The 21,619-nt window shown below is 36.5% G+C and overlaps 1 protein-coding gene across 1 annotated transcript in view; it reads left to right on the plus strand.

Moving 5' to 3' along the window:
* The first annotated feature begins 6,427 nt into the window (after nt 1-6,427).
* LOC149233051 (autophagy-related protein 18g-like) overlaps nt 6,428-21,619 on the plus strand; it is a 70,659-nt gene continuing 55,467 nt past the window's right edge. The window contains exons 1-6 of the mRNA XM_089379662.1: nt 6,428-7,275; nt 9,068-9,532; nt 9,620-10,066; nt 10,323-10,562; nt 10,674-11,525; nt 11,608-11,771. Of these exons, the coding sequence (XP_089235788.1) occupies nt 7,075-7,275; nt 9,068-9,532; nt 9,620-10,066; nt 10,323-10,562; nt 10,674-11,525; nt 11,608-11,771 (2,369 nt within the window). The 5' untranslated portion in view covers nt 6,428-7,074. The remainder of the gene's footprint in view (nt 7,276-9,067; nt 9,533-9,619; nt 10,067-10,322; nt 10,563-10,673; nt 11,526-11,607; nt 11,772-21,619) is intronic.

Genomic DNA, 21,619 nt, shown 5'->3' on the forward strand with positions numbered 1-21,619 from the left:
TGAGATCGAGACAAGTAGTCATTAAGGGGGTGGCTTGGAAATATAATTCCTACTTGTCTTTGATGTGATTCATTCTATGCATAGGAGTCTATTCCTGATGTTTAGGAGTTGTTGAGATCTAGATGTTTCCTAGATTGGTGTGTGGTTGAGATATTCTCTCAACAAAGTGATTGTGTGTCCAAAACAATTTTTCTATCTTGAAACAACACTTGTATATATATGTAATATTATTTAAAGCATTGAGCATAATTCTAAAAGTAAGGCCAAAAATACATGGAACATAGCTAGGCATACATGGAGCATGACAATTCTTTTAACGTAATAAGTGTTACATGTACAAATGCAATCAAGAAGATGAAGAGATAAGTACGTATAAAATATTTATCTCATAGTACATAAAATATTAAAGATCAAAAACAAACATTTTAAACTTAAAAATAATATTAAATTATTTTCTAACATGATTTGATTAAAAATATCGAACTTCGCAATAAATATCTATATTTAAATTAACTTAAGATGTTTATAAAAAAATATCATACTTCGCAATAAAACTAAATAAACATAATAAATAAAAATTTTAATTGATATATTTAAAATAAATTTAATTAATATATTAAAAATAATTTAATTTTTATTTAAAGAAATTCAAACTAATAGATCGAAGACATTGTAATTTTAATATAAAATTATTAAAATATAATAAACTGATTACTATTTATAACGCAAATGGCAATAACTAACAAAAATAAATAACCTTTTTCAAATATAATAATAAAGCCATACTCCCCCATGGTAAGCACACAACATTCGACATTACAAATGTGGTGGATATCACGCTAAATTTTTGTAAAGGTTTTACAATGTCTTAGTGATCAAAATTCACATTTTGTGACAATGATTTTTCATGTTGTCCCTAATACGGAGAGTATGATATCAAGGCGACTCTTATTTCGTAGAACATAACAATATTAATGCGGTCTGATATGGGGCCGATATAACACGATACAACACGCTGTGTGGTGATGAGAGAGAAAAAAAATAGTGGCGTGTTATATCGTCTTATATCGGCCCCATGTCAAACCGCATTAATATTGCTATGGTCTACGAAATAGGAGTCGCCATGATATCAACTAACAAAAAGGATAAGATAACAAAAATAATTCCTAGAAATATTGTAATCAGATTGGGAAGAGTCGGTGATTTTGTTTCATTGAATTTGTTTTTACCTTTCTACGTGCTTAAATTTTTAGAGTTTTGATAAAATTATTTTATCATGCAATGAAAATCATTATTGATGATGACAAATATTGGCAATTTATTTTTATAAAGGTTTTGGTAGTTATGATAACCGAATCATTTTGTTTTTTTTATTATATACATTGTTTATTATTATTTTTTTTTAATTTGTTTTTAAAATTAATATAGATCTATTTTAATATATGGATTTAATACGAGTGGAGAGGGATCTAATTTTTTCATATGTAATTTTTTTAATAATTTGATGTTATTTACATGTTTTGTATATATATATATATATATCTTTTTAGATTTTTTTTTTTAATTTCTATTTGGGCTGACAATTTTAACTTTGATGACGGACAGATACCATTACATATTAGGTTGTAGAATGAGTCTCTCGGCTTTAATTTGTTTTTTTTCAATAGTTGTCATTGCCTTATTACCATTTAAGATAGATTATGTAGTTTTACTTATTTCTTAAAGGTTTTTTTTTTTTTTTTTTTTTTTATAAACAAATAAAAGTTATAATTAATAACAATAATCATATATAATAGTTGAATCATTATGTTAATTTAGTTTAAGTTGGCAAAAAGGAAGGTACATGATGTAACTACATTTTAGATTCAAATTAAACAAGGCACGAGAAAGAGAAAAATGTACATTCGAATAATGAATTTGAAGATAATTAAACAAACAAGTGGATCACAAAAATTGTGGTATTGGAGAAGATCTTCTCCATACTAATATGTATTTGCCACAAAAACTGTCAAAAAAGAAAGCAAGGTATACATTAAACTATGACCCTTTGGAGTTACATAAAATAGAGTTAATTTATTTTATAATTTAAAAAGTAAAAGAGAAATTTAATAAATTGTAATATAGAGAGAAAAAACAAATAAAAAATTGTAAAATTTCCATGTAATTTTCAATTCATGCTCCTGAAAAGCCACTTTTCGATTTTGATATTCATTTTTTAAGATGATTTAGTAAGTGCAAATGACTAATTATAATTAATCACGTCTTTTTCCATCTTTAATTCAATAATTGTACATTTTTTAAAGATGAGCATTTTGTTATTGCACCTCCTATTTAGGAGCCTCAAGATGCAAGAAACTTTCAATTATTTTTCCATTTAATGAAGGGATTTAACATTTATAATGTAATAATTTACTGTCGAGTTTTCTTGATGCCTCTATTTTTTACGAGGACTTTATTTACTTTTCTAGATATTGATTATTACTCATGATACATCCTCCTTCTATGAGAGGTGTCTATAGTTGTAAATATGTTCATTGGAGGGAAAGACATCGAGGCCATATCTACTCCCAAAAGGAGGTTTTGCGTACTCAAGCTAACATTATTAGTCTAAAGATTTGATATTTGCATTGATGTGTTGCTTTCAATTGTTATACATGTAGTTTTACATTGTCTCTAGAGGTTTTTTCATTAGTGATTATCATCTTCTTGATTTACAGTTTTTAGAGTTTCTCCTCTTTGGAATCCCCCTTAGGAAGACACACATTGTTGCACATATTCCTTGCAAGAGCTTTATATGTTGTTAGGCCTTGCACTGGAAAGTTGTGTTGTCATAATCTAATCCTTGGACCCAATGTTGAAATTCAACGATCAACCTTGCTTGTCAAACACAAAATTCACAATGACTAAATATTTTCATTGCTCTTTAATTTATGTTCAACAAATTTATCAGGTGTCAATTTTACATGATGCTTATAAAGATTGTTTGGTCTATGGTTAAAAGTGGATACATTTGGTGAATTACTAACTTATATGCAACATTTAGTGATGTCGAAATTGAGGTGCTTGGTAGACCCAAAAATACAACACAACAATGATAATAATTGATAATATTGGACAAAAAGTTGAAAACATGGCAGAAAATTGGTACTTAGATGCCATTGAACATTAACATTGAGAAATAAATACAATGACGTAGTAGGTTGAAACTTTTGTCTCTTCTTCAAGTTCACATCATGTTTACTCTCTAATATTTTAACTTCTCATCCTTGAGCAAACAATGTCTTGTAATAGAATTAAAATTTTATGACATGCTAACAATTGAAACTATAGTGTTAGTGAAAACAAGAGACACAATGCTACTAGAGTTAAATCCTCAAAAAGGTGGTTGGCACACTTTGCAAGGGGGTTGTTGTGTGAATGGCATTGTCATGGTTGTTTATGTGAGGCTAGGTGGACATTTGACCATATAAGTAGCATCCCACCTCTTGATTGAAGACGAATGCTCACCATTGTAGTGCACTATAGAATCATTTTGAATATAAAAGAGAAAATGGAAGCATTACATTTTGGAGAAGTATATGGTATGCATAAGAGTTGGTGATAATCTCAGAACAACATGCTATTGATGCAATAAAGGTGATATCCCTATACATGTTATGGTTCAACATTTATAAGGGAAAATTATAAAACACAACTCATCTACAAAACAAAACGACTTCTTGCTCTCTTGTAAAATGACTGGGTAATTTGCTCCATGTTAATTTGACAACCACTTCCCTAAAAATACCTATACAAAAATTCAAATTGTGTGTAACATTTCACAATGATAAATCATAAAACACAATACATCTATACGACAAAACCTAGAAAAAAATTCAAATTAAAAGTACTCTTTCATCATTGTCTAAGTCGAAAGAAAATGGTTCAAACTCTAAAATAATGGTCCATACATCTACATTGAAATAAAGAACAACACAATGAGATTCTAGATGTAGCTCAATTGGTTTCCTAACCTTATTTGGTTTAGAAAACTTCAGGAGGTCACATGCTCAAACATGTTAGTATCCACAATGGGTGCCTTGTGTGCCTCGAGGGTGTGTGGTCTCACAAATTAACTATGACATGTCTCATTTTCGGTTATAAGTATAAAAACAATGGGTCTCCCAATCGGTAACTGATGTGTAATGTATCATTATTTAGGGGACTTGATTGTGAAGGTTAATTTTTTAACATGAAAAAATGGAAAGAAGAAGGAAAAGATTAACATAAAAATATTAAAATCAAATTATCTTATAAATTAAATGCTTTTGATCTCTCTGTATGAAAAGTGTATGAAAAGTTTGATAAACAAAATATGATGTTCTCTATATTTGATCTAGATAGATAAATTTTATTTATTTATTATTAGAATTTATCACAAAGACACACACATATTATAAACAAAACGGTTACATTTCCATTATATTATTTCTATTAGATTTTTATTATATAGGCTAGATTGCATGCACAAAACCATTTACATTTATGATTACAAAACTCGCTTATGTCATGTCTGCAACTTTAACAGTCTAATGTATCCATAACAAAGTCTTTTTGCCTTTACAGACTCTTTGCACTATAATTTTGCATTGAAACCTTTCATAGACTCTAAAAAACTGACCCCAAAACAAAACAAATCTGTGATACATTAACACACAAAAATTTAAACAGGGTTAGAAGGCTCGACTTCATACGCTCTAGTCCAAATTACCTTTTTTTCCTTGCTTGTTCCAACGTTCGAGGAAGTGCTACCCGCTTGCTCTCGTCGCTCCTCAACACCAGGTCTTGCTTTGCCTATCACTAGCTCCTAAACATCTGCAGAAAGGTCAAAGCTTAAAACCTCCATGTTGCCAGAAAGCAACTCTACCTCCAACCTTACAAATTTTATTTCAACTTTAGCTTCAAGCCCTTTAAACTTCCCCTCTGTTAGGTTAGCTCTTGCTTCCCTTTTGCTCTCCATGAGATCCAGTCTTCTGGAGAGTAGGTCACTTGACCTATGTACAATTTAAACAACAACTCCACAATTTTATTCCAACACACCATCTCAAGCTTTGAGACTTGAACCTCTTATGACGCCATAACCAAACGCTCCAAGCTTGAACAAATTTGATGAATGCACCAAGATAGATGAGAAGATAATGCTGAGACTCCAAAAACTACACACTTAAATAGCCCCTATCTCCATTAAAAAATCCACAATTATATTAAAAACTTAGTAACCATTAAACCAACATTCATTCCTCAACATAAAACCATCAAAATAAATAAATAAATAAATAAATAAATATATAATTGGTTTAAAACCACTCTATTTTTTATACACTTCATTTTTCCATATTATATTAATTTATCTATAAACAAAACTTCCAACTTCCGAGAACAAAGTTTTAAAATCCAACTTTTAATCAGTTAAGAAAAGTATAAAACACTTTGTTTACTTATTAATTTAAAAAAATGTTAAATTGATTTAATAAAAAACATATGTAAATTTATGATAAGATTAAAAAAAGTATAAAATTGTTTACATATTAATTAATATTATATTTAAGAAATTTTAATAAGGAACACTTTTAAACTGATTTAAAAGTATTAAAAACTTAGAAAACATTGTGAGAAAATCACTATTTTAAATGAAATTATTATTAATTATTAAATTATAATGATAAGATGGTTGAAAAATTACAATTTTAAAATAAATTTTAACAAAACACCAATTTAAAATTAAACGTATAAACTTAATCTTTTGTTCATAAAATTATTTTCTAATTTATTAAGGATGGTGTAAAAGCTATACTTGAACTTGTCTTGACGATGAACCACACTGATTGGTTCGAAACGCGTCGTCTTTCTATATGTGATTTAGGCCGAAGTTCTACTTGGTTCGAAACGCGTCGACAAAAGTCTTTCTATATGTGATTTAGGCCGAAGTTCTACTTATAACTATTATAGATCACAAAAGCCTCAATTCAACAACTGTTTTGATTTTTGATTTTTATATTGATTTGGGTTTAGCATCATTTTCAAAAATGATCTTGGAAATTTTAATATATTAATATCTATATATTTTAATTACTGGGAATTTTAATATTTATATATTTTAATAAATGGGAATTTTAATATCTATATGTTTAAATTTATTATTTATTTTAAAATCATTAATCTTGTAAAAAGTTTTTAATCATAATTTAATTAACATGTAATAAATCTCAAAAGAAAAAAACATAAAAATAAATTTATACACTTATCAAGTCACTCCATTAAAGTCCAACATAAAAGCAGCGCCACGTCAACTAATTGTTGAGCTTGCCACGTGTCAACGCCCAATGCAGATAAATTCTGTCCAAATTATTTGCTTCAGTAATTCAATGGAGAACCGTGTCTCTGCTCTGCGGAACTTTACGTCATACTGTTCCGGATTTACCGCAAGTCTCCACCCCCGGCGAACGACGGTGTCGGGTAACGGCGCTCCGGCGCCCTCGATTCTGCCGAAACTTCACCGTCACAACAGAACGGAGGAGAATAACATTGGGGTGAAAAAGCGTTTTTCACTATTCTAGGGGGCGGAATTACTGTGAAGCTCGCCGTAATTTTGACGACTGCTTAAGCAAAGAGGGAGAGAAGGCAGGCAGACAGGCAGCGTGCTCTATTAATTATCGTCCGATCCAGATCAAGGAAAGGACCAGCAGTATGTAGAAATCTTTCGGCCCTAAGGTCCCGGGTTCGAATTCCACTGCACTTAATTTTCCCTTAAAGGCTCCAGGCCGATATTTTTATTTCCAGGCTGTATGCTTTGTTTTGTGCGATTCATTTGTCACGAGGAACCTCAAGACCCTGGCGCTGATGGCCATAGTTTTGTTATTATGATTCTTTAACTCTGTTTTTTTTTTCCCCTGTTTATTTTCGGTGGATTTGGGATTTTTTCTTCTTCTTGAATGGAGGACGGAGCTGGGGTCTCTGTAAGGGCTGCTGTCCAAGGCCAATAATTCTAGGGCTGATATAAGCAGTCCTGGGGCACATGCGAGGGTTTCTGAGGGGATGAGGAACGATGGCAACAATAAATTGCAGGGCGGGCGAGGTCAGAGATCGAATCGCAGCAGCGGATTTTTTCCGACTTCGTTTAAGGCGATATCGAGTTATATAAAGAGCGCCACTAGCGTGGCCTCCACTCTTCGCTCTGCCGGAGCCTCCGTTGCCTCTTCCATATCCCATGCCGAAGACGACAGCCCTCGTGACCAGGTAGTTAATATTTATTAGCTCTATTTTGATGAGTTTTCTGGCCTTTGTTTTTCTCCTTAGAGGAATTGTTTACGAGGTCGTTGAATTTGTGCTTCTTTAGAATTAAGTCCACAAATTTAGGTCCTTGAGCAGGTTGCCGGTAAATTTGCAGCGGATTTGTGTAAAGATGTCTGAAGATTTAAGAAATTAGCCTGAATTTGAGCACGTAATCATTTACAGGGGTGCCAAACTTGTGTTTCTTTAAAATTAAGTCGAGGAATATTGGTCTGTGAACTGAATTTCAGTAAATTTGCGTCTGGTGTTGCTTTGACTGAATAATTAATAATTTAGCATGAATTTAAGCATGTAATGATTATGGGGTTGTCAAATTTGCGTTTCTTTAAAATCATGCGGAGGAATATAGGTCCGTGCACTGGATTTCAGTAAATTTGCAGCTAATTTGCGTTAACTGAAGAATTAATAGATTGCATAAACTTAAGCATGTAATTATTTATGAGGTTTAAAATTTGCGTTTTTAAAAAATTAAGTCGAAGAAGTTAGGTCTGTGAACTGGACTGCGGTCAATTTTTAGCGGATTGGTAGTGATAAACGACAAGATGACCAAAAAAATTGCATGAATTAAGTCCGTAATCATATATGAGATTGTTTAATTTATGTTTGTTTAAAATTGAGCGGAGGGATTTAGGTCCGGGAACTGTATTCTAATAAATTTCCAGCTGATCGGTGTTCATAAATGCGAAGATGTAATAAATTAGCTTGAAATTAAGCGCGTATTGAAATATGCAGTGATGCAATAGGTCATCTCAAAATCTCTCTGGTGAAATAGTTCAAGGTGCCTTTTAAGAAGTAGTAACGGTGATTAACCTGTTGAGTATGCATACAGCTGATTATTGTCAAATTAACTAAATTGGAATTTCCGACACCCAGGGAGCTTGGCCTACTATGGTTTCCTTTTTCATTCTTTTCTATTCTTATTATAATGAGCTTCTCACATTTCACCAGAATTTCAATCATATTTTTTGCTAGTGAAATCTCTTATTCCAACTATATGCCTGTGAACATTTAATATTCTGCGAGTGATCTTTAAAAAAAGAAAGTGAAAGGCGATTCAATTATCGGAAAAGGCACTCTTTCCTTTTTCTGGACTAATTGTTGTAAACATGGTTTTGAAAGTAGCAAGAGTTTATATGGCACTTTTGTGTTCCATTGGTTACGGTTGAACTTTCAATTCAAGCACCATTAAAGGTTTTGTCCTTGCAATGTAAAATATAGATTTGGACGATGGTGTCCAGTCTGATATGTTGGGTCTTCTAGCATGTATTGGCAGGGGATGTAATGTTGTATTGTATTTGATGTAATTTTTGCAATTCTGTGTGGTATCCGAATACCATGATTGACACTGTCAGAATTACTTTAATGTGAAGAAATCTGTAGTTTGCACTACTTTGAAAAATACTGTAATGGGTGTTGACTATGGCTTGCGTCATAAGCTTGAAATGGCCCTTAACATAATTGAAGGTGAAAAATAATATGCGGGAAAAGGAAGTACAAAGTAGAAATAAATCAATGTCTGTGCTTGATAAGGAATATAGATAGGTCAGGTCAGGATATTAAATTTAAGCTTTGGGTTTACCTGGAGCTGCCATTACCTTTTCTGTTCTCTTTCAAAATTTCTGTGGATATTTGAGAGTCTAATAGAGGTGGTGTTATGGGCACAAGGTTAGTTTAAGGCATGAAGTGCCGTGGTAGTTGAAAAAAACTGACATATATTTCAACTTATTTTGTGGCACAGGTTCAGTGGGCAGGATTCGATAAGCTAGAACTTGGCGAAAATATTTCCCATCATGTTCTCCTGCTTGGCTATGTGAATGGTTTCCAAGTTTGGGATGTTGAGGAAACTAATGATGTGAGGGAGCTGATCTCGAAGCAGGATGGTCCTGTTTCATTCCTGCAAATGCAACCAAGGCCAATCACCTCTGGGAGTGCGGATGAGGGTTTCAATGCTGTTCGGCCTCTATTGTTGGTTGTTACAGGAGATGGAACTCTCAATGGAGGTACTGTTCAAGGTGGATTTGGCTCTGGATATGGGGGAGTCGTTGGCAGCCCTCCTCAGTCAGGGAGCAGTGGTTTTGTTCCCATGGCTGTTCGATTTTACTCCTTAAGGTCACACAGTTATGTACATGTATTAAGGTTCAGGTCAGCTGTTTATACAGTTCGTTGCAGTTCTCGAATTATAGCTGTTGCCCTTGCTGCCCAAGTAAGCAATTTGTGTTCATTTACTGTTTTGTTTTTGTTTTTGTTAGTTCACATTCTATAATCTAACCTCCTCACTCTTATTTGGTAGATATACTGTTTTGATGCGGCTACTCTCCAGAACACTTTCAGTGTTCTCACTTACCCTATCCCTCAAGGGGGACAAGCTACAGGAAGCATAAATATAGGCTATGGTCCTTTGGCTGTAGGGTCAAGATGGCTGGCCTATGCTGCAAACCATGCTTTGGTTTCCAATAGCTTCCGAGCCAGTCCTCAACATCTGACTCCATCTCCAGGTGTTAGTCCATCTACATCACCTGCAAGTGGCAGTTTAGTTGCACATTATGCAAAAGAATCTAGCAGGCAAATTGCAGCTGGAATTGTAACCCTTGGAGACAAGGGATACAAGACATTGACAAAGTATTATTCGGAGCTTCTTCCTGATGGAACCAATTCTCCGAGATCAGGAAGCCCAAGCTGGAAAAACAATTGTAATGGTTCACCTGGACATACCTGTGAGCTGGAGCATGCAGGAACAGTATGTTCTTCCTATAGCACATTTTCTTAAAAAATGTATAAGAATATAGTTGTCTAAGTTATTATCTGTACACTGAGGAAGTATCATCCATTTTCCCTTGAAAACATTGATATCTGATCCTCCTTCTGATGCTTTTCTATCTTATTTTTCTGACTGATAAAGTATGCCACAGCTTAATGTTTGAGGAAAATGTAGGTATGCACATCATGTCATGATGGAGTTTTGAATTTTTGAAGAGGCGGATATGTTTTTGCAGGTGATTGTGAGGGATTTTGTTGGCAAATCAATTGTTGCACAATTTAGAGCACATACCAGCCCCCTCTCAGCATTATGCTTTGACCCCAGTGGTACTCTTCTTGTGACTGCATCTGTGCGTGGGCATAACCTCAATGTTTTTCGCATCATGCCAGGGAGAAATGGCTCCAGTTCTGCAGGATTGGAGGCAAATGCATCATATGTTCATCTGTACAAGCTCATTCGGGGGCTTACAAATGCGGTAAATAAGTAATTACATCTTGAGCATCTCTTGACCTCTGTCTTATGCATAATGTTCTGTTCTTTTCATACAGCAAGTTTCTTTAGCTCTAAATATTCTCATCACAAACAGGTGATACAGGATATAAGTTTTAGCAATGACAGTCATTGGATCGCCATTAGTTCATCTAGGGGAACTAGCCATTTGTTTGCAATCTCGCCTTTCGGTGGGGCTGTTGGCTTGCATACCCATGAGGGAACACTTATGGATGGAAGCAGGGTATCCTCCCATGTACGGAGTCCTACAGTATGTTGGTGGTCATGCTCCGGGCTGTTGAGGGCCAATCAGCAACCTCTTCCACCACCTTCACCTCCCATCACTCTATCTGTTGTGAGCAGGATAAAGAATGGTAATGTTGGTTGGCGGGGTACTGTGAGTGGTGCTGCAGCTGCTGCAACAGGCAGGACAAATTCTTCTGCTGGTGCTATTGCTGCTGTTTTCCGTAATGGGGGTGCCCAGACCATACAATCTGATCTTGGAAATTTCAGCTCAAAAAACCAGCTATGGGTTTTCTTTCCTTCTGGACATTTGGTACAATATTCTTTCCATGTGTATAATGGAGCGGACACTGTGTACTCTGGTAATGTTGCTTCCGGAATAGGTGGTGGCCCTTGTGAGCTGAGCCAAGAACAAGATTTGAGAGCTGTGGTTGAGACACATCAAAAGTGGGATGTTTGTCAAATTCCAAACAGGACAGAGAGCGAAGAGGACATAGATAATCTTTGTAAACAGGGAACCCGAAGTGGGAAGACAGGAAAACAGGCTTTGGGAGGCTATAGAAATGGAACTATTATTCCTCATTCTACTGGTAGTGGAGGGACAGGAAAAGAAGGGAATAACTCTGAAGAGAAGCGCCGCTGGTATCTTTCAAATGCTGAAGTGCAGATGTATCGTGCAAGGACCCCAATATGGGCAAAATCCGAGGTATGGTTGTAATCTTGAACCCATATGTTATTTTGTAATTTAGAATTTGATCTAAATTTAGATTATTCTAATGGAATCTCAGATCTATTTCCAAGTTATGATGCCTGATGTTATGAACACGGAACATTCAAATAAAGATACATCATCTGGAGAAATTGATACATCATTTGGGGAAATTGAAATTGAAAGAATTCCTGTGCCTGTATTTGATCATCTTCAGGATTTTAAAGAAGTCCAAGAGGCAAGGTATATATTTTCACTTATACAGCAAATACATATTTCTGGTTTTGCAATGCTGAGGTTGTGCTTTCCATGTGTGACACACTTATTAATTGAGGGCAAAACATCATACATTTTTCACATGCCACTTGTTGGGTGTTCACGATAATAAAATGCTAAAACTAAACAAATTAAGTTTGTCTTTATTTCCCCTGAAAAGCAGAGGGGACATGTATTGGATTTGATTATAGAAAGAAACTATTCCTAGGCATGTGGTAGAGTGCATTCCATTATATGCTGTTTGGTTAAATACTGCAGTCTTATGAGGTTGAAGGGATGATAATTGCTTCATTACTAGATTGAATTGTTTCATAAATATGCCTAAGTGTTTTTGAAGATGATTTGGCAGAAGAGAATGATGACACCTTAGGAATAGAAGAATTTTCAACTTCCATCTTCTTTTTTAACATCTTTACTGGTACAGTTGATGGCTTTAAAGTTTAATGCCATGAATGTTAGAATGTTTAACTAGCAAAACTATGGTTTAAGAATTTGAAAGGAATGCCTATTTTTTACTGAAATGGTTAGTTTCAAGTTCAGGCAATAGAAGATATAAAGCTGTCTTTAAAAGAATCCAGACAGTGGAGTTTTAAGCATATCTATCATAGGTTATGGCAATCATGCTGTACACAAATAATATTAACTTTGTTGCTTAGAGTAGTGCAACCATCTAGCATTGCGATTCTTTTGATCATAGATTCAGCTTATATCTTTCATTGAGAAATATACGAGTATTTGAAGATTGCTTTATGGATGCTATTTTACTAGAGACTAGAAATGGGAAATAATTACAAAACGAGAAACATAGGTCAACCGTCAGAGGGTTTAAACTTGAGTATAAGAAATGATATTCTGTAGAACCCGGGGCTGTCAAGCTTGTTGAATATAAAAGAAATAACTATATTCATATTATGCAATATTTCAATAAAAAGGTGGCATAGATAAAGAAGCTATAGTCATGATTCAAATCAACTCCACAAGAGATATACTATATATAGTATGTAGTTTACATTGTACACTCTACATTTTTCTTTTCCAGGTTAGATACATGGGGAAAACCTTCATTTCAAGGATGATACCCAGGGTAAACCCTAGAATCTTCAGGGTACAAGGCTGGTCAACAACAAGGCTTGAAGCCATTACAATGTATACTCTTTAAGAGCTCAACATGTCGCTTGTAGGAATTGAACCTGGGTGGGGAGGATAACAATCTTCCTCCCAACCACCCGGGCTAAACCCAAGTGGCACATTGTACCCTTTATATACTACAGGATATATCAGTTTTATCAAGGGTACTTGGGGTTTTTGGCAAGATATTGAGAAAGAGGAGAGATGCAGCTGAATTTTTTTTCCACATAATTCCCCTAAAGGGGAAAATCACCGCAGTCCAGCCCCAAACCAAGAATTTTACACTTTATTTGTTAGCAAATGAGGAATTGCAGGCTCCAAGCTTCAATCCCTCTTCAAAGGCCCTCTTGCTGGGAACTATTGTTTTCCTTACACCCTTTTTCAATTTCAAACCCTTATCTGAAATCACTTTATGCCCCTTCTGAGAATTATGCCTATATATGGCAACTTTAACCCTAAAATATTGCATTTTCACCTGCCGTTTTTTGCGATTTGGATGAAGGACACTCTTCTCGCAGGTTTTGAAGGGGCAAACGTGGATTTTTTTGCCATAAGCTACTCTTCTATGGAATGAACATCAATTTTCATTGGCAGTATCTAGACTCCCAGGTATGTTGAAATGTTTATTATCTTTTATTTTTGTTACCCTTTTTTCCTTCAATTAGATTAATGCAAAATTTTGCAATGAGTACAATCTTTGTCTCTTGTTTTTGTGTCCTTAGAGTTTTGCGGATTTCCATGGTTTGATATTTTTTTGCAATTTTTTTTAGTGTTGTTTTGTTTTTAGTTTTGGTCCCTGTTTCATTAGTTGGATACCAACATTCAATAGGCTTTGGATCAATTATGGGAATATGGGGAAATTTCTTACACAACATATCAACAAATTGCAAGCTTTGTTGAAATCTTATTGTTGGAGAAATTAACAGTTCAATACCACCTCGCAAGAATCACAGGGCATGAGGTTGACCTTATCCAGAGGTTAGCCTGGAAATCCAACATTAAGCTGTTATAGATATTTGTGACATGGTAGAGAAGAAGGAAGAAAATATTCCATGCAGCTTAAAATTGCAGTTGGAGGAATAAAAAGAACTACATGCCTACACCACTTGGGGGGAGTGAGAGGGGTTTTGTTGATTAACCTCTTCCAAGAACATCACTTTTCTTTGTTTCTAGATCAAGAGTTGCAGCATAGCATTCACTCAAATCAATAATCAAAAAAATAAAAAGGAAGATGCAGATAAGATTATGGGCAATGTGTTTCTTATCCTCATTTCCCTACTCATTGGCCAGAAGAGAGGTACTTCCCATGAGTCCCAGACTACATGGGTAGGATGTATCGGCAGGAGAAGGTGAACCACTCATCCTGCTCATATGCCATAGAAGGTGAACCACTCATCCTATGCATATATCGACCATCATGGGGTATCACAGGGGAAGGTGGACCACTCACCTTGTACACAACGCACCACTAGGGGAAGGTGAACCACTCATCCTATGGTCGCTTATCGCTCCAAGAAGTACCCAAGCCCTCCAGAGCTCCTAGAGCTCAATATCCAACTCAAACAGGACCCTCATAAGAGGGTCTCTTCGTGACTCCAAGTCGTTCACGGAAGGTTAAGAATTTGACCTTCCCCAGGGGCTTCGTAAGAATATCTGCGACCTATTCATCAGTCCCAATGTGATGAAGCTTTATTGCTCTCCGTTGTACCATATCTTGGATAAAGTGGCACCTGATATCAATATGCTTGGAGCGATCATGAAACACGAGATTCTCAGAAAGACAAATCTCACTTTGATTGTCGTAGTAGATTACAGTGGTATCTAACACATGTCCACACAACTCACTAAAGAGCTTGCTCAACCAAACAACTTCACATGAGGCCATAGTAGTAGCAATATATTTAGCCTCAACGGTGCTCAAGGCAACCGATTTCTACTTCGTGCTCATTGAGGATATCGAAGCAGAACCTAGTGAGAAGCAACATCCTGATGTGCTCTTACGATCCACCACACTGCTAGCCCAGTCAACATCAGAATAACTTGGAGCCTTAGTTCATAGGTGATTGTGCCCCGAAGATATCTCAGAAGATTCTTGGTAGCAATCCAATGTATGTGATGAGGCTCGACCATAAATTTATTCAACATATTTACTGCAAAGCATATGTTCGGACGAGAGTTCACCAAGAATATCAGGCCCCCCACAAGTTGACGATACTCTGAATGATTTCCGAGATCGGGCCCATCAACACTTCCACATAGCTTCTTGAATTTGAGTTCCATTGGAGTAGTCACGGACTTACAATCCACCATCCCAAATCTTTCAAGTAGCTTCACAATGTATTTTCCTTGGGAAAGGAAAATCTCATTTGGCTTTTGCCGGACCTCCAAGCTTAGGAAGTAGTGCATCAATCCTAGGTCCTTCATCTCGAATTTGGAAGCCAACTCCCTCTTGCATTAATAAATACGAGGGTCTGCATCTGTCAGAAAGAGATCGTCCACATAAAGTACCAAGATGAGAGGTCTATCATTTTCAACCTTGAAATAAAGGTTCAGATCAACGTCACTTCTTGTAAAACTCAACTTCATTAGATAGCTGTCGATCCTCTCATACCAAGCTCGAGGAGCTTGCTTCAACCCATAAAGGGCTTTCTTCAACCTGCATATATTTGTCTCCCGATCTTGAACTTCGAACCCCTTGGGTTTTTCTACATAGACTTCCTCCTTAAGTGAACCATGCAAGAAGGCGGTCTTGACATCCATTTGATGTAAATTCCATCCTTGAGAGGCAGTAGGGGCAATGATCGAATAGATGATGGTATATCAGGAAACTGGTGCAAATATCTCATCATAGTCCACTCCTTCCTTTTGAGAGAAGCCTCGAGCAACAAACCTGGCATTGAACTTTTCAGCACTTCCATCAACTCCATAGATTTGCCCTTGGGTCTAGGGACATCATTCTTCATAATCGACACATACTCTTTGTTCATAACATCCTTCCATACTTGGTGCTACACAGCTTCTTCAAATGTGCACGACTCAGTTTGAATGATGGTGCTCATGGCAACCCTTGGTACCTATTCAGCTTCTTACTTTCACGAAGTGTGTTGATTTGTGGTAGCATCGAATGTGCTCTAGCCATGAAAATTGGTGGAGAGGATAAAGCACATGAGATCTTCAAGACCCAGAAATGGTTTGGGGAAATTCCACCCATTTAGAGAGATATTAAAATAATTAATATTTTTAATGGAGTTCCTAAATCTAAACTTAGGAAAATTAAAATATTAATGGGTATTAATATAAATGTGGGTGAGAATGTTCTAAATGACATGGATCAAGCCAAATCTAATCTTAGTCGTTCATTAGAGACTTAATCTCGGCCGTTGAAGACTCAACAGGAAAAGTATAAGAGGAGGCTTGAGGGTTAGTTGGAGATACACCAAGATTGATCAATCAGTTCGATTTTCTGGAGTGGGGTTTGCTGAGAAAATTAGAACAAGTGATCTGAGTTGCAGCGAGGGGCAGTGAGTACATAGCGGAGAGGCAAAGATAGTGCCAGAGGGTCAGCGCAGTGTTTGAGGTGGCTACGTGGACTTCGAAGGCAGAAGGAGCCACGCATAGGCAACGAGAGGCTGTGTAGAGGCTGAGGGGCCTGCGTGGGTGACGCAGAAGGCCAGAGAGCTAACACAGAGAGGTAGAAGGCTGACGTAGAGGTTTTAGAGCTACACAGAGGCTAGCAGGGATGATGTACAACCTTGGAGAAGTGCCAGAAGGATTTTCGTGGGGCAGAGTAGTGCCGAGAAGCTGAATATCTGCTTCCGAGAAGAGGTATTATAGTCGTGTAAAATCCTCTGTTGGGTGAGCCAGTTTGGCACCCTAGTTGTACTCAAGAAATTTGCATAATAATCAAACCCTCATAACTGCTGCACTGATTTTCCTGCATTGGGTTTTTCCGGGGACGATTGTCCAAAAATAACGGTGTCCCTTGTGTGTTTGTCTAGTATTTCAGTTGTTGATCTGTATATGAGTTAAGGCTGCATTTGTGTTTATTTTCAGTATTTATATGAATAAATAACTTGTTAAGGAATAAACAAGTAGGTGAAATAAACCAGATAATGCAGTAGGGATTTCTAATGGGTAATATTTAGAAATTTCAACAAAATGTCCCCCTTGGTGCAATATGTCTCTCGGCATCTTTGGGAGCTCCCCTAAGCCATGAGGGTCTCCTTTTTGAGGAGGAGGGCTCATGAGGAGGTGGATCAATGGGATCCATTGGTCCTTCAACATCGGGCATTGACTCATCATGCGGTTCTCCCTGGTTTCCTGTATTTGCTTCTTTGTCCTTCCTTGGAATAGGAAGGTTCTTAATCTTCCCAAGGGCAGCATCTTCATTGAAGATGGCATCATGACTTATCTTCACTTCTCTTTGACTAGGAACATAGATTCTATATGCCTTAGAAGTTTCACTGTAGCCCACAAATCTTCCTTTCTTCCTAGATGCATCCAATTTGCTTATCTTTTCTTTCGGCACATGAAAATACACGGGGCTACCAAAAATTCTAAAATGAGAAACATCTGGTTTCTTATCGGTAAAAACTTCTTTGGGAGTTTTGGAGTCCAACGCTTGATGAGGGCATCTATTTTGAACGTACACGACAGTGTTGGTAGCTTCTTCCCATAGGAACTTCGGGAGGCTTTGATCATGTAGCATGGCACGAGTGGCTTCTATAATGGAACGGTTCTTCCTTTCGGTAACACCATTTTGCTTAGGAGTATATGCGGTAGTAGTTTCCTTCTTAATGCCAGCTTCTCTACAATAGTCATTGAACTCATTTGATTCATATTCGGTTCCATAATCGATCCTAAATATTTTAATCTTTTTCCTTGTTTGATTTTCGACCAAGGCTTTGAAAGAGCGGAACCATGTGAACACTTCGCACTTCTTCTTCAAGAAATAAATCCAAGTTTTGCGAGAGAAGTCATCCACAAAGATAGCATAATATAAATATCCTCCCAAATATGTCACGGGAAACATACTAGATAGATTAGAATGAACCAATTGCAAAATGTCGGTAGTCTTGCTATCACTTGATGGGAATGGTCCCCTTGTGTGTTTTCCTTCGGCACATCCCTGACAAACACCTTCATGTTCTACTTTAAATTTGGGCATACCTGTCACCATCTTCCTTGCATCCAGTAGGGCTTTATAATATAGATGAGCAAATGTCCAGTGCCATAATTCGGATTGAAGAGATGTGTCGCAAGACATAACTCCCAATGGACTTCCTCCAACTTGATATAGGTTGTCAACCTTGAATCCAAGAGTAATTGCTTCTTTGAAATTTCTTTTCCAAACAAGTACCTTTCCATCAATGAATGCCACCTTGAATCGTTTGTCCTCCATCGCCGAGATAGATACTAGGTTCTTCTTTAGATCAGGTACATATAGTACATCTTAAGAAAGAAAAGTCTGAAGTTACATCCCAGGTCTGTGATAAAGAAATTGTTTTTATAAAAAATCAGGATCATTAATCAAGCAGGAAAGGGTGGGTTTCCTTGTTTCTATTATGAAACATATTCCCTAGGATCCCATTCAGAAAAGGCATATGTACACCAGTTGAGTCAATATTTCCTCCATATTGCATTAAGGTGATGATCTGAACTAGTCCATTTCCTGTAGCAGATTTTATTGTGAATTCTGAGCAGTCTGTCCCAGATAAGTGACTTGTCGGTGATTTATAAAGAGCTTCCATTGCACCTCTCATACAGCCGTTGCGGAAGATACATGCAAAAAATCTCAGTATTGGTACACTCTTAAATGACGGCCACTGCATCAAATCTGAATAAGGGATGATAAATGGCAGCAAGGTATTTTAAATTTTTCAAGGCATTCCATGAGCCCTTAAAGTCTTATTTTGAGGAAACACCCAGCATGGAAAGAAGGAACGGATTATTTATAAAAAAGGGCCTCCTTGAAAATGGTCTTATATCTCCACTAGCTCTTAAAAAACCCAAGTATGAAGGCACCTGTTCAGTAACAGTACAGTCTACAAAATTTGAAGAAAAGTTCCAGGCTGACCTATTCCAAGCAAAAATATTGGGTCCGACTTTTCTCCAATTACAAAAAGAACAAAGAGGGCCGACTTATCTATAATTTATAAAAACATCAGTATTTAATACAAGTTGGGCTCATTTTTGTTCATTCACTGACAGAAATGTTTTTGGCGTTAAGTGTCTGAGTTTTTTTAAACTTCTAAGACAGCAGTAGGAGGGATATGGTGTGTTATCAATTGTAGCTATTAGAAGATTGTTAATCAACCAGCACACGGTTTGGATTTGAAGCACAATTTTTCTGATGTCTTTTGTACTTATGAAGAAATCCACTATGTCTAAATCAACTCAGAGTATAGCACCCATCTGCAAAACAATGAAATGACAAAGCAGCTGCGAAAAATTTCTGGGAAAAAGGGGTCCAATTTGGACTGCCTTTGTATTCTGGTAATTGGAAAAAACAGGGATTTGATTGCAAGCCGTTTGTGAGAAGATCCTCTGAAATCAATGTTGAATCTGAGCAAGGATTAAAATGAACCTGTCTGTTTGACTCCTCCAGGAATGATCTAACCATAAGCGTATTTCCAGAACATCTTGGCCTGCAGAATCCACATCCACAACCTTTGGAATCAGTTACAAACATGATGTGATACATAGATCGGGAAAACAAAGAAAGAGAAGAGATAAAATGACTACTTACACAAAGAATCTGTGGCAGGCATGTTGTTTTCTGTAGCTGCGGAAGGTCTTCTTCTAGTTTTGTGTCTTAGCATGGAGAAGACTACGATTTGCATCTTTGGGTGCTTGCGTGCGATGTGTAGGTGATTTTTTGATTTCTTGCCAAAGTTTAACTTAGGAAAAGTTCAATAATTAATTATTGGGAACTATTAAGCCAAAGTCTAATGATAAGTAACTTACTTTATTTAAGTGACTTAGACGATATAATCTCAACCGTTGATCTCAAATGATCTTAGGATTTAATCCTTGCCATTGATCACTTAGAAGATTAGGGCTAAGGATTTGGCCAAATGAAATCATTAAATAAGCCTAATGATGAGTTGAAACACATTAATTGATTGAGTGCTTGAGCTAGTGATTTTGCCCAAGAGGTTGGCTTGACTTCACTCAGGAGAGAGAAAGGAATTCAGAGGGCTGAGTTGGAGAGAGAGGGAGGCTGAGACAGCAAAGAGGAGGCTGAAAGGAGGCTGCGGCTCATATGTGCAACTGAGAGGAGGCTGCGGCTCACATGTGTGGCAACAGAGGTAGGCTGCAGCTCACACATGCGGCTGAGACAGTATGCACAACAGCGCAGGGGTCAAGTTTGGTCAGCAGGCCAATTTTTTTATTTCCAGCAGCAGGCTGAGTCTTCTGAGTGGATTTTTTTCCTTGGGAAACATGTGATAGGTTTGAAGAACAACTGATAATTTCTCTGTGTATTTCTCTGTGGGTCTTACCCAGTATTTTCCCATGTTGCATGTCATTGATTTCTCATTTTTATTCCACGGCAAATTAATTTACTGAGTTAGAATATCAGTGTTTTTTTTTTTACAACAATTTCAAAATTTGCATGCGAGAAATATTTTTTGGGTTTGTATTAGTTGTTGAGATAAAATAGATCAGGGTTGATATTAAGAATCTAATAAGGCACAAGGAACACTTTTTAACACATGGAGAATACTCCTGAAGAGAAAAATATGTTCTTATGAGTCCAAAAATATGACAGAGATGTCATGGATACATGGTCAATTGCTAAGACTAGAAGATATATGGTCAAGTGCTTTATATGGAATGTAAGGTCGAAATCTAAAGGGATGCTTATCTGTTATGGTTTACTGAGCACAAAGGAGTGCTACAAGAGAAAGGGGTATGGACACGGTCAACAACCAAATCTCAAAACAGGAAGAGGATAAATACATAACAACTATCACGAGAACGAAGGTTGATATGATCAAAGAGCTACATATTGAGACTTGATTCATACACTTGAAGGGATCCATCTGTCCATTTGGAGCTCTTATTGCAGAATCTATGGAGGTTAGTTACAACATATATCCTCCATCACATGAGTGCGCCACCTTTTATTGCATTTATTCACTGGAAAAAGACTATTAGCACTTGATCCTGTGCATTTATTTGGAGATGTCCAGCTAGGGACGTTGAGAAGTCGACTTATTCATGCTTTTAAGGATGAGCTTACCTTGGATGGTGTCTATTTGGTTCTCCAACACACCAATTACTTTGGACCATGTCACATGTGACACTTGGGCATCTATTAACCTTATTTACATGCCACATGTGTTTACGGATTTGTTACATCACTTGATTGAGGTTGTTACACCTCTTACACACTGATCGTACATGTGCGCATGCTTTTAGAAGGGTGCACTTGTCTATTTGCTATCTTTGGAAGTTTAGACTTGGTCTAGCCTCAAACCAAGGAGGCACCCTCATGCCTTTGCTCTATTTTTAGAGATTATTATATAACTAACTCCATTATTTATGCTTTGTTGACATATCTGTTGGAGTTAATTAGTTATGAGCTTCATTTTTTTTTCTAAGTAAGAGTAATCTATTGATAAAATAAAAAGGGTATTTACAGAGTGTCTTGGCCGGAAAGGGATTCGGCCTATATCAGCGTG

Source organism: Pinus tabuliformis, chromosome J, assembly GCF_031772625.1.
Source record: "Pinus tabuliformis cultivar Carrire ecotype Pingquan chromosome J, CPIR1, whole genome shotgun sequence".
Taxonomy (NCBI): domain Eukaryota; kingdom Viridiplantae; phylum Streptophyta; class Pinopsida; order Pinales; family Pinaceae; genus Pinus; species Pinus tabuliformis.